Genomic DNA, 12,352 nt, shown 5'->3' with positions numbered 1-12,352 from the left:
TTTTTACTGAATAATCAAGTAAATATTACTATTATAATTATTTTATTACTTTAATGTTTTATTTTAATAGGTGTCTGTGAAGCACTACTGCTTGCTAAAAGAACATTATAACTTAATTTTAAAATTGTATATATAAACTCATTTGGTCATATAATATATTTTTGATGTTTTTACTGAATAATCAAGTAAATATTATTATTATAATTATTTTATTAGTTTAATGTTTTACTTATATGAAAATTAACTTCACAGGTAGCCAGTCTACCTTTTTAAAATTTTTACCACCATACCTAATCAAAATGTTCTAAATTTAATTTATATTAATTAATAATTATTAAGTAGGTTCTATATTATTATATATTGTTTATGTTAAAAATGGATAAAATATTATCTCAAACAACTAAACGTAAACTTCGTACCGAACATAAAAATTATTATGAAGTTTCAAAAATGTTTCTGAATAATCCAATAAAATGTATATTATATCTTAGAAATGGATAGGTAACATAAGGTTTTTAATTTATATTTTTAAAATTTGTAAAGAATAATTAGTATAGGTAATACTATTTATGTTTTTTTTCAGCACTAATAAAATATCATAGATCCTAAATATGAAAATTACAAGTTAATTAAGTTACCAACAATCTTTGAAAATTATACAACCAACTTTTCAAAAATACATGTAATGTATTGTTTAACTGAACTTACTATCACTGCTGTCGTCATGCTTGTTTCTTTTATTGTTATTTTTTTTAGCAACATGGTCTTCGGACTCCGACGATGAAGCAGATATAAAAATTTGGCGTTCTTTGACCGCAGCTTCATCATAACTGCCTAAATACAATAATATGTTTTAAAAAAAGAAAGTAAAATTGTGATGAAATTAAATATAATATCTCTAAACTTAAATTAATGAAACTAATAATATACTAAGTAATGAAATATAAAATACTTACTAAAACATTCTGATACAATTTTAACTGGATATGTTGGCCAATCGATTCCCGGCTCACATGATGTTTGTATGAGTGTATTAATATTTCCAGATTTTGGCCATTTTGATATACTTAAAGTACCACATGTTACTATCCAAGTGTAGGGTATAACTGAATACTTATTTTCCTCGGTGAAATATCCAACTACCCACTAAAAATTATTACTTGCTATGTTAAAATAATTAAAATAACTAACCAACAAAATTTAGGTACCTACATTATAGTACATTTAACATAAATAATGTACCTTTGCAGAGCACACAATTCTATATTTCTTACATAATAATATAATATAATATCACCTATATAGTTTATAAATGATATATTAATGTATTTTAAAAATACTTGGAATTTATTTGTCCATTGTTTATATATTTAATAGTGTGAAATACGTGGCTCTAATTAATTTCATCTTTATGATTCATAATGTCTTGTTTTTATTTATTTATATTAGATTTTTATTGTAATTAGATTCTTAATTAATAAACATTTAAATACTTATACAGTATGATAAAATAATAATTATAATTATATAAATACCTGGTTAGAAGACATGATTTATAAAATGTACTTAATCGATAATTAATAATTTAACACAATGAAAGTTATAACAGTATCAACAAAATTAAAATAAATGTCGAAAACGAAAAACCGAAAAACGAGACGTCGAGTGTAAACATTAAAAATTTGAATGATGCACGAGCTACGCAATTCAAAAGTCGAAAGATTGTAGTAATGTAGTTGGAAAAGGGCCGTCGGCCGGGCAGTGTTTTATTTTGTCGTTGTTGAGTGCGGTGCTGAGGACGTGAGGTGGCGGTGTGTTATCACGCGCATGTAATGTGTATTGTGGGATTTTACAGCGATAACGTCTAAAAATAGTAAAATAAACTTTTAAAAATTAATTGCGATCACCATGCGATCACTATGTGCCAATGTAAAATGGGCATTAAAGTAAAAGATTGTACATAGTCTATGAGATGTAGCAAGGAAGTCGATTTGAGAAGTTACACTTGAGACCATAAAATGATAATCGCATAGTATTTAAAATCCTGCATTTTCTCACAGGGATAATAAGAGATCATTTGATCAGCGCGGTCTACTCCGCTCATATAGTCGTTATACCGGGCATTTAGCTTATTTTGGCCATATTTATTTTTGGAGACAATAATTTTTGGTTGATAATTGGTTGTTATGCATAGGACATGCCTCTTGTCCTTCCATTTAGAGATATTATAAACTTCATCACTAGAACTACTGGAACTTACCTCGGTTGAATATTCATCATCAGATAAATCCAAATTTTGTCTTTGAGGCTGTTCAAACAACAATACTGTTTTGGTGCTGGCTGGCTTACACCGTGAGGTTGACAACTCCGCGTGGTAACAGTCTAGCCACCCAGTGCTATTCCCTCCGAGAGGTCAGGCTGTACGCGCCGCCGACTGCGTATGTAGCCGGCGAATTGCCGGTGGCGTACTGGCGTGCGGGCCACCGTTTGTTTGTCGTTTTTTTGGTCTCTTTCACGTCGTGCACGACGCATCGTGCGTATCTTCCAATACTATATCGACAATTTGGTCGAGCCGTTTCTTGTGTGTCGGCTGGACGTCGTTTATACGCGGTGGCTTATACATCCATTTATCGCCGAGTCCATTCAGTCATTCGGTTCGTGGGCAGACATACTGCGCGGCCGTTTTTGGCGGAGTCGTGATTGCCGTCACGTCACGTGGCGAATCGATTTTGGCGTCCTTCGCAAAGTTTCGTGGTTAACGGTGCCCCCAACTACCGGTAGCTGCCATTCAAGGACGGTATCGTTGTTTTGTTATTACTGCATTTATAATTGTATCATTTTAGGTTTTTATATTGTTATTATCATTTATGATTGTACATGGCCCTGGTGACACACTTGTATTATTGTTATTATTATTTTGTATAGTGGAGTGTCCCAGGGCACATTTGTCATATTTTATTGTATTTGTGGAGACGTCCACCATAATTAAAATTGCCATATATCATAATATAACCAACAGGTAAAATCATACATTGTTATTTGGTCACCTTTGCTCACCACCTATGCGAGTCACGGCAAACAACTGCACAAATTGTAAGATTTGCCGTGGCGCAACAGAGGCACTAACGCATTTGAATTTGATAGATCGTCATTTAATTCATCGGGTGAGCTTCTAGTTGAACCACCATTTTCAGCGACACCGGGTGGATAAAAATAAGGATCAGCATCAGAATCGTCAACCATTGATACATCGGAATCATAAGAATCAAAATCTTCATCTAACAACTGATTGACGATTTGTTCTTCTTGCGAATTCATTTTTGTATCACACACAACGCACTATATTATACCTCTATGGATACAGTAAACGTATTAATCTAATAAATATTACGAATTGTTATCGAAATATAAATTATAACTTATCAGCTGAAGAATAAAAATGGAAAATACTTGTATATTATAAATACGTGTATAAATAAGCTAAAAATAGAGTGCCCGATGGTCCGATGAGATGTCCGGGGTCAGTAAAACTTCCTCTCTCATAAGAGACTGAAAATATCACTGCTATAGCAGTAATGCCACTTTTTGGACGGTTTTTATATTACTGCTATAGCAGTAATATCGGCAACTGTCCACCAACGTTTACTTCTCTAAAGAACTAGGTAAAAATTTTAATGAATCTATAAATCTTAATTCAGTAAATAATACTTTTACTTCACCATTCCTAGTTACTAAACGTGGCATCCTTTTTGAAAAAGAAATATATTTTTCCTCATTATTTGGGATTAAATTTATTTTTTCACGATCGTTTCCTAATTCCTTTATAAATAGATGGGCATCATAACCTAAAAGATTGTGAAAAAAAATTGGTATAAAACGTGGATTTTGGTAATTAAGATTACATATAGAATGTGCGGCTCCTCTATATTCTTCAGTTAAATGGTCATGATCCCGAACTTTCCTCATATTTGTATTTTTATATTTTAATTCATATTTAAGATTATCTTCATAACGTTTTAATTTTTTAGCATCATCAATACTTTTAAAATATTCAACACCATCTTCAACTATTTTAAATTGTTTATAATATGTAATTGTGTCATTAATTATTTAAATTTTTTTCTCTATCATTGGAGGTAATTCAGTTAGGCCCTCCTTACACGGTAAAACTGTTTTGCAACGAGGATCTCAAATCAGTTGCGCGAGCAACCGTTTGGCGATTTTGCTTGTCTAGCGTAATAGGAAACCGCACACTTGTCGACCAAAACCAAATCGGTTTGTAATCAGTTTCCAACTGGTCGCGTGCAACTGTGCTTGCAGGTCGAATTTCGGTTTCAGTTGCGTGATTGCATTGTAATAAATGATTAATTTATTACTTAAAATGTATTAAAATTATTATTTTATTATTATAATTATTATATAATACCTGAATATTATATTTTGATAAATTGATAATTCATTCACAATGAATGAGCAGTTGGCAAACATTACATTTGTCGAAGAGGTAGAAAAACACGAACTTTTATATAATTATAATCTTTCTGGATACTCAAGAAAAGACCTGACAGAAAAAGCATGGCACGAGATAACAGCCAAAGTAAACATGACGGGTATGTAAAAAATGTAATTATTTTATGTACCTATATACACTTAATATACACGGAGTATATTAAAAACAAGTCTTTTAAAGAAGGGCCAAATAAACGAATGCAGTATTTAGAATAATATTTCAATATGAATTATTACGTTTCAGCTGTTCTAAAAATAATATTTCCCTATACGATTTGTATTTATCTTTATCCAAGCTATAATAATAATAAAGTGTCTAAAAATACCATAAAAAAAATAACATGATATACTAGCTGTTTATGTACTATTGTACTACATTGTACTTTAATTTTATTTATAAATTATAATTATAAGTATAATTGCATAATAATAATATAATAATAATCATGTTGTCGTATCATATCGTATCGTATTTTTTATTTCTGGTAGAGTGTATTTCCATTGCCATGGTAGAGATGCACGAGGAGAAAGAAAATAATTAGATAAATAATTTCTATTAGTATTCGCTGAAGATCTTTCATTTATTGTTACCTGTCTTGGTATTATTGTGTCTATACCTACTGTGGCTATTTCATGATCTTCTTGCGTGTCTGTGGGCCTATAGACGATACCCTCTCGTTTACGTACATAATTGTGTAGAATGCAAACCGCTTTAATAATGTCATTCACTGATTCTACTTTTCGACATCGTATGGGACCATTTAGTACTTAAAACTTTTCTGCCGCCATGCCAAAGGCGCATTCAATAGTTTTCCGTCCACGGCTTATCCTATCATACACTTTTTTTGTCAATTTATTTAAAAAATTGAATAATATATGTAGGTACTTCAAAGTATGTTGCCGATATCTATGATTATAGAACTGATCATACCTACTTATAGTGTGTTTTCAAAGACAAACCTTGAATCATATGATGAACAAACCGCATCTGTAATATCTGACCTAAATCATGAACAAGGTATTTATTTATATTGACTAGTTTATGTTGAGCCTTTCGTTATTAAATTTAACTATATTTGACTAGGAACATTAATTGCATGCATAGGAAAAAAACATCTTCTTTGAAAATAAAACTGTAGCAATTGAAGGTAATACAATTTTATCAGATGTTTACATTTTTATAAAATTAATTTAAATAGGAATCAAACTACCTTCAAAAGTAAGAACTGTTGGCAGACCAAAAGGTATATCATTAACTTCTATAGGTCTTCGAAAAAAAAGAATGTATCAAGGCCCATTTTAAGATAAAGCATTACTTGATTCAAGAAAATATGATGTTACAATGGATAACATTAGACAATAGCATTGTTTCCAAAGTGCGTCAGCTAAAATACTCACTTGAAGTAAAAGATATCATAAGCTGTTTTGTTTCTTTACCTAGTAACCTACTTGAGAATGATGTTAAAATTAATATGATTAAATGTTACTGCACTAATGATGCCTGGGATGCAATTGAAGCTGTAATTGCTCCAAAACGTGAGATGCCTAACTGGAATTGTGCTACTTGCAATAACAATATAGGTGACAAAAAATCCATTGTATGTGATAGCTGTTTAAATTGGTATGATTCTGATTGTGCAAGTACATTTAAAATTTAAAAAAAAAGTCAATCTAATTGGTTTTGTGAAAACTGTTATAAAACTGTTCAAAACATGTAACTATTAAGATGGTTTAAATTTTAATAATACATTTTAATTTTGTTTATTCTCTAAATTATATTGGGTATTATTATTATTAGGATGAAAAATATGTAACATTACCTACTCATTAGATAACTTTGTATTATAATTTAATTAAATATAAATTTTGGAATCAAATCACAAAATGTATTCCTTTTTTACCTTATATCAATTATTTTAGTAATACTTAAGTTCATTAATTAACATATTAAATATTAACCAAACAAGATGTTAAAAATTAAAATTAAGCAAGTACCTACTAAACAAAACTATTAAAACTATATAGCTCTTGTGCAGCTTTAAAATTAATTCAGTTTGATAATTTAAAGAATAATATTGAAATTAAAGCAAAATCCAACAAAATGGACTCCACTAAAATGTCATATACTTACAATTTACTAATGAAATAATTTTTAACAGTTCAAGCGCATCAATTAGTCTTTACAAATGTTTCATTTAATAATATAATAAGTCCCGGCGCATGCGCAGTATAAATAATGATCGGGTCTCTTATCAATACCCGGATGGTCGGATCCATAGAGTAAGATAGAGGTGGCATTACAAATAATAAGTGAAGCGCAAAATGACTAAAAACAGTGTAACCATTTGTAGAAATATTTCATGATTTTTATGAGCGTTTGAAATTCAAACTTTTACAACATTCGATATTCACTCGATTTCTCATGTAGCGATTTCCTTATTTTGTTGTAATTCAAAAACGAATAACTGTAGATACATGAAAATTTCACTGAATGTGTATATTAGCTTTTCCTATACACCATACAATTTTGAAAATATTTTGACACTTTTTGAGCTGTTAACGGACATTGTCAGTTTTAAATTTTTTTAGTTTTTTTTTCTATAAATATCAATAAAGTTTTATCTGTTGGTCCAAAAAGTGTAAAAATTTAATACAAGGTATTTAATACAATAATATCATCAAATATACTTAGTAATATCATAGGCTGACTGACCGTTTTCGCTCAGAATCGTTTTTCTTATACAATGATATTATATCATTGAATTCAAATTTAACACCATCCATTATAGTGACTTACTTGTAACCTACAGTACAGCAGAGCGACATCCACTTACCCACCTTTTTAGGACTTTATTTTATTTTACCATATATTTGTAGATTGATCGGATTCCAAACTTTCATCTAACAAACAATTTATCAGTATAATAAAAATAATAATATATAAATTGCGTTTATTTTAAAGAATACATTTTACATAATATACATTTTAAACAAGTTAATAAATGATTGAACAACAACTCTTATTTTACGAGGCGAGTTTAAACAAATTTAAGATAGGTAATTACTAATTACATTAATACATCCTTATTTAAATTAATTATAAAATATACAAATAAAAATATAAAACCATTATTGTTATTGGCCTTTGAATAGAGTTAGTTTATTATACCATGTCCGCATTGATTGTGTTTCATTATGTGCTTTCAAGCTATATTTTACTTTCAAATTAATATATGTTGTAGAAATTGATTTTATTAATAGTGGTACATGATCAGATAAAGGTGAATTAGTTTCTTTGCTGTGAAAATTTAATGAATTAAATATTTTTGAGTTATTTAAAAAGTGATTAAGTACTTGAGATTGTATTTTAATGTATTTATCGCTTTAGATTGGTAATTGAAATACTTGAGGATTTTTTCAGTTTGTAAACATACTGTAATAACATTGTCACTCGGGTAAACAAGACCTCCTTTAGAACCTCCTCGATTTTTGAAAAAAATTCAAAAATTGATCTTTGTTTATAGCACATTATGCTTTTACACAAGTTTCACATTGAAGAGTTGAAGCTAATTTATGTACCAAAAATCCTGAAATATATATAATTATTTCTTTAGTAAAATTACTAAATTCAAAAGTATTCTGAGTGACTATATAATCATGATCATTAATGAAACTTTCAGCTGTTTTTAAGTTATCTTTCAAATATGTAGGATCAGAATTAATATTTGTTGTACTTTCATTAATAACTTTAATGGGGTCACTACTAGAATAGTGAAGAATATCAATACTCTCTAAGGGTATGCAATGTCCACTGTTTGTCAGCTGTACATTATTTACATTTATGACAAGTTCTGAACTGCCTGGCTGTTGGGTTATTGTTGTATCCATTTTGTGCTCTGATATTCCCAAAAAATAGTTCAATGTGATCTTGACTTAACTTGTAAAGCTTAATTGACTTAAGTTTATCTACTTTTACCAAACTGTCATACAACTCAATTGTTGAGGTTAAACAAATGATAAAGCCAATGAAACCAGTTTTTCTGTTTGAATTAAGGATTGGTATGAATTGTCCATTATTATCTTTTATTTTTAAATGTTTAATATAATCTATAAATGTTGAACAAAAATTGTTAATTTCTTGAAAATTTTCTTTACATATTGTTTTTTTAGCGCCAAAACATTTTTCACTTCTAGAGTTTAATATGTCAAAGGCTTTATTAAACATTTCAATAAACAGAACAGTAGCGTCTACTCCTGAAAACTCTTTTAAATTCAGGTTATCTTTACAGAATTTCAGCGCATCAGCCACAGATTGGCTAAGAAGCTGGGTGGCAAGCTTAACCTTCATTTTCTGTTTGAAAAAAAAATATATGTTGTTTTCGGAGTTTATTGGCTAAGTGGCAACCTTCCTGTTCCTGTAGAAGGAATACATTTTTAATGTTGTCAAAATCAATTATCATTCCATTCTTATCCATTAATTGTTTTCGTTCACAAAAAGCATTCCTCACCAATTTAACCATATGCGCAGCATCTAAAAATACTAAAACTTCTTTGTTGTCAAAGTTTTTAGAGCAAGCCATTAATTTAGTACTTAAATTATCTATATTAAAATTACATCCTAATTGTTGTGCTAATGATATATTTGTGGAGCATCCATCAAATGTTAAGCTTATTATAGTAATATTAGTTTGCAGTAGAAGGTCTAAGGCATGCCGAACAAGATCAGACTTTTGTGAGCTATTTAAGCCATTTGTTAAAAAATAACCAATTGGGATTTTCCAGTTCTCATTTACAGCTACGACCATAAAAGTTAATACTTCCTTAGCAATATCTAATGAATCACTATTTAAGCCATTTCCAAGGTCCACACGACCATAGTAAGTTGTGCCATCATATTCAAGATGCTGGCGTATGGCCATTTCATCCATCATAAGACTACAATATATTGGATAGGGAGAATACTTTTGTTTAAGTGTAAGCATTTTCAAAGACTCATCTGTAAAACCCGGGTTGGCGTTTATGTGCGAGTACCATTTGCTAAGCGTTCGAGCATGCGGCAATATCGTGTTAAATTCTTTCCTAACATATGCATAAGCTTTGGCTGAATAAAAGTGTAATGTCAAAGCAAATTGGCGAACAAGCGGATTTTACTTTTTCTGTACACTCTGACCTAAATTTTTTTTCCTCCAATTAGATATTAAATGTTGATGCTTACCAAAACATTCTAAAAGCACTTCACCAGCATCCTCATTTAACAAATCATCTTTTTTCAATTTGTTGACTATATTAGATAAAGAATCAATTTTTTGCTGTTTTCTTCTCACTTTTTGTTGTAAAATTTTGCATCTTTTAGATTTAATTGCTGCTTCGTTTGAAAAATGAACAATACTTCTTTTTAAAAATAATCGGCCAGGAGAATCACCAAGAACTGGTTTGGCATCAGTTGAGAAAATCTAATTTAAGATATTTTTTACCTAGACATGTTAACCAAGATCCATTAGAGTGTTTATTTGGTAGTATACGTAGCCATGGTGTAAGAAACATTAATCCTAATTGTTACCAATTTATTTGTTCTTTTAAAACGTTATTGATAAATAACTTTATGTCTATAAAATCAGCTGGAAATTGTGAGCATGATGATAGTGAAAATGCATTATATAACTTAAGACAATTTATTGAAAGTGGAGATGATGTTAATGATAACTTAATAACAATATCGATGATTGATGTACCAATAACATTAGATGCATCTTTTCTTACTGATATGACAATAGGGTTTATATGTGGTTATTTGGCTCGCTCAGTACTTAAAGATACAGATTTTTGTAGACTCTGTAAAAATGAGTTGGTTGGTCAAGTAAAAAACAATGATCTAATTCAAGTTATGGATTATACCAAAAAATCATTACTCTATCCTTCAGATGGATTCAAAAATATTATTAATCAGATGTTTTATGTACTTAACCAAAAATATTTTACCCAATATCAGTCTAGAAAATATAGGTAAACATTTAATTTTAATTTTTCAAATTAATGTAGATTTTAAAAACAGATTGTCCAAAACATGACTTAAAAAATTTAGTATATAATAAATTAAAAAATTTCTTTCTATTTACATATGTTAAAAATATCAATCGTATCTTAATTGGCTTAGATAGGAATAATATGTGTAAAAGTGAAGCATTTAAAGTGTCAGCTCATCAATATTACTTAAAACAAAGAAAAAGATAATATATCTACAAAAAACCTGACATTTTTTAAAATCATTTTATTAATTTATTTATTGTTTTTTATTTTATAATGTATTCGTATATAATATGTTCCTATGAGTATTTTTATTTTGTGCAATCTACAAATATCACAGATAATTACTATATCTACATATTTATTTAAGATTTATTGTTTTTTTATTTTATAATATTATGTTCCTATGACTATAATTATTCTGTACAGTCTCAACATAATATCAAAAATAATTACTATATCTACATATTTAAGGTTTATTGTTTTTTGTTTTATTATTTATTAATATATAGTATGTTCGTGTGACTATTTATTTTTATAATGTTTTGTAATGTAAATTGATTGTAAAAATAAATTGATTAATTTACTAATTTGTTTTATGGTGATTTTTTTTATATTTTGAATTTGAATAATGAAAAATGAAAATTTAATAAACATTTAGTATCGATAATGATAGTAATCGATAATAATATCGATTATTTGCACTATCGATTTTTGTTGCAAGAGGTTCAATCGCTGCGCTAGTGTCGCGCTAGTATCAAAAAACGGGGCGAGTTGGCATTCTATATATTTGTTTTCTATGGTGCAGACTGCAATGCAGCATTAGTGCAGTGGCCCGGCGGCGGTGGCGCGGTGCTGCGGCGACTGTTATTATACTTTGCTGGTGTATTTGCGTGCGTGCGTCAGGTATTAGAGGAGGAGCAAACAAAATTGAAAACGCCATATCTACCGAGATAGTTCCTTCCTAAATCAATACTCAATATTTAAATATTTTTGATCTAAAAATTGATAATGATTCAAAACAATAATATATATATTTATAATAATGTATACCACCGTTGTATTTTTTCATATTTTTAAAAAAATTATGTATCGAAAAATCGGCCAACGTAGTACCTATAAATATGATTTAGGCCTCCGTGATTATTCTTTGACACAACCGATTATCAATTATAGGTTCTAATCGAATTTACCCGGTTAATCAGCCATCGGATTAATCAATCGATTTATTAACAATCAATTAATTCAGTAATTACTAAATAATCGATTAATTCAATAATTTAACAATCGTACTAAAAACCCGATTAATTTAAAAATAAATAATATGGTAGTAAATTATATGGTTCTAAATCCAGTCCCTTAAATTGTGTGTACTACGACACACATTGTGTATTACGAAAAGTGCTGTGTGTACTATGTAGTACGAAGTTTAAAAGTGTGTTATTCTAATTAAATCTTTATGATAATAATATTATGTTCAATTTTATATCTTCACATTTTTTTTTTATATTTTAATGGTGTTTTTCCGAACCCGTTTTAATTATTATCTACATTCTACAAAGACACACAGTAAACAATATTTTGTGTTGTTATACGTCTTATACTCTTAATATAGTTATTATTATAAACTATTCATTGTTATTGAGAGTAGCTATTTTTATTACTATCAGCTTAGTAGTGAATGGTGGTATATAGTATACTGTAGTATACTGTAGTATACTATATAGTTTTTTAAGTGTTATCTAGAAATAATTTAGATTTGACCGATTTGGGACTATGTGTGTAGTACGAAAATTTGGATATTTTAGGGACTGGGCCC

General features: G+C 29.0%; 1 protein-coding gene across 1 annotated transcript; it reads right to left on the bottom strand.

The window, feature by feature from the left end:
• Positions 1-8,037: 8,037 nt before the first annotated feature.
• Positions 8,038-8,397, bottom strand: LOC103309735. The gene has a single exon (XM_008185957.1). The coding sequence runs from the start codon at positions 8,395-8,397 to the stop codon at positions 8,038-8,040; it is 360 nt and encodes a 119-aa protein (XP_008184179.1).
• Positions 8,398-12,352: the final 3,955 nt, after the last annotated feature.

The sequence above is a fragment of the Acyrthosiphon pisum genome, unplaced genomic scaffold (genome assembly GCF_005508785.2).
Source record: "Acyrthosiphon pisum isolate AL4f unplaced genomic scaffold, pea_aphid_22Mar2018_4r6ur Scaffold_21722;HRSCAF=24689, whole genome shotgun sequence".
Lineage (NCBI taxonomy): Eukaryota > Metazoa > Arthropoda > Insecta > Hemiptera > Aphididae > Acyrthosiphon > Acyrthosiphon pisum.
The sequence above is the reverse complement of the archived record's forward strand: the minus strand, read 5'-3'. Positions and strand labels throughout refer to the sequence as shown.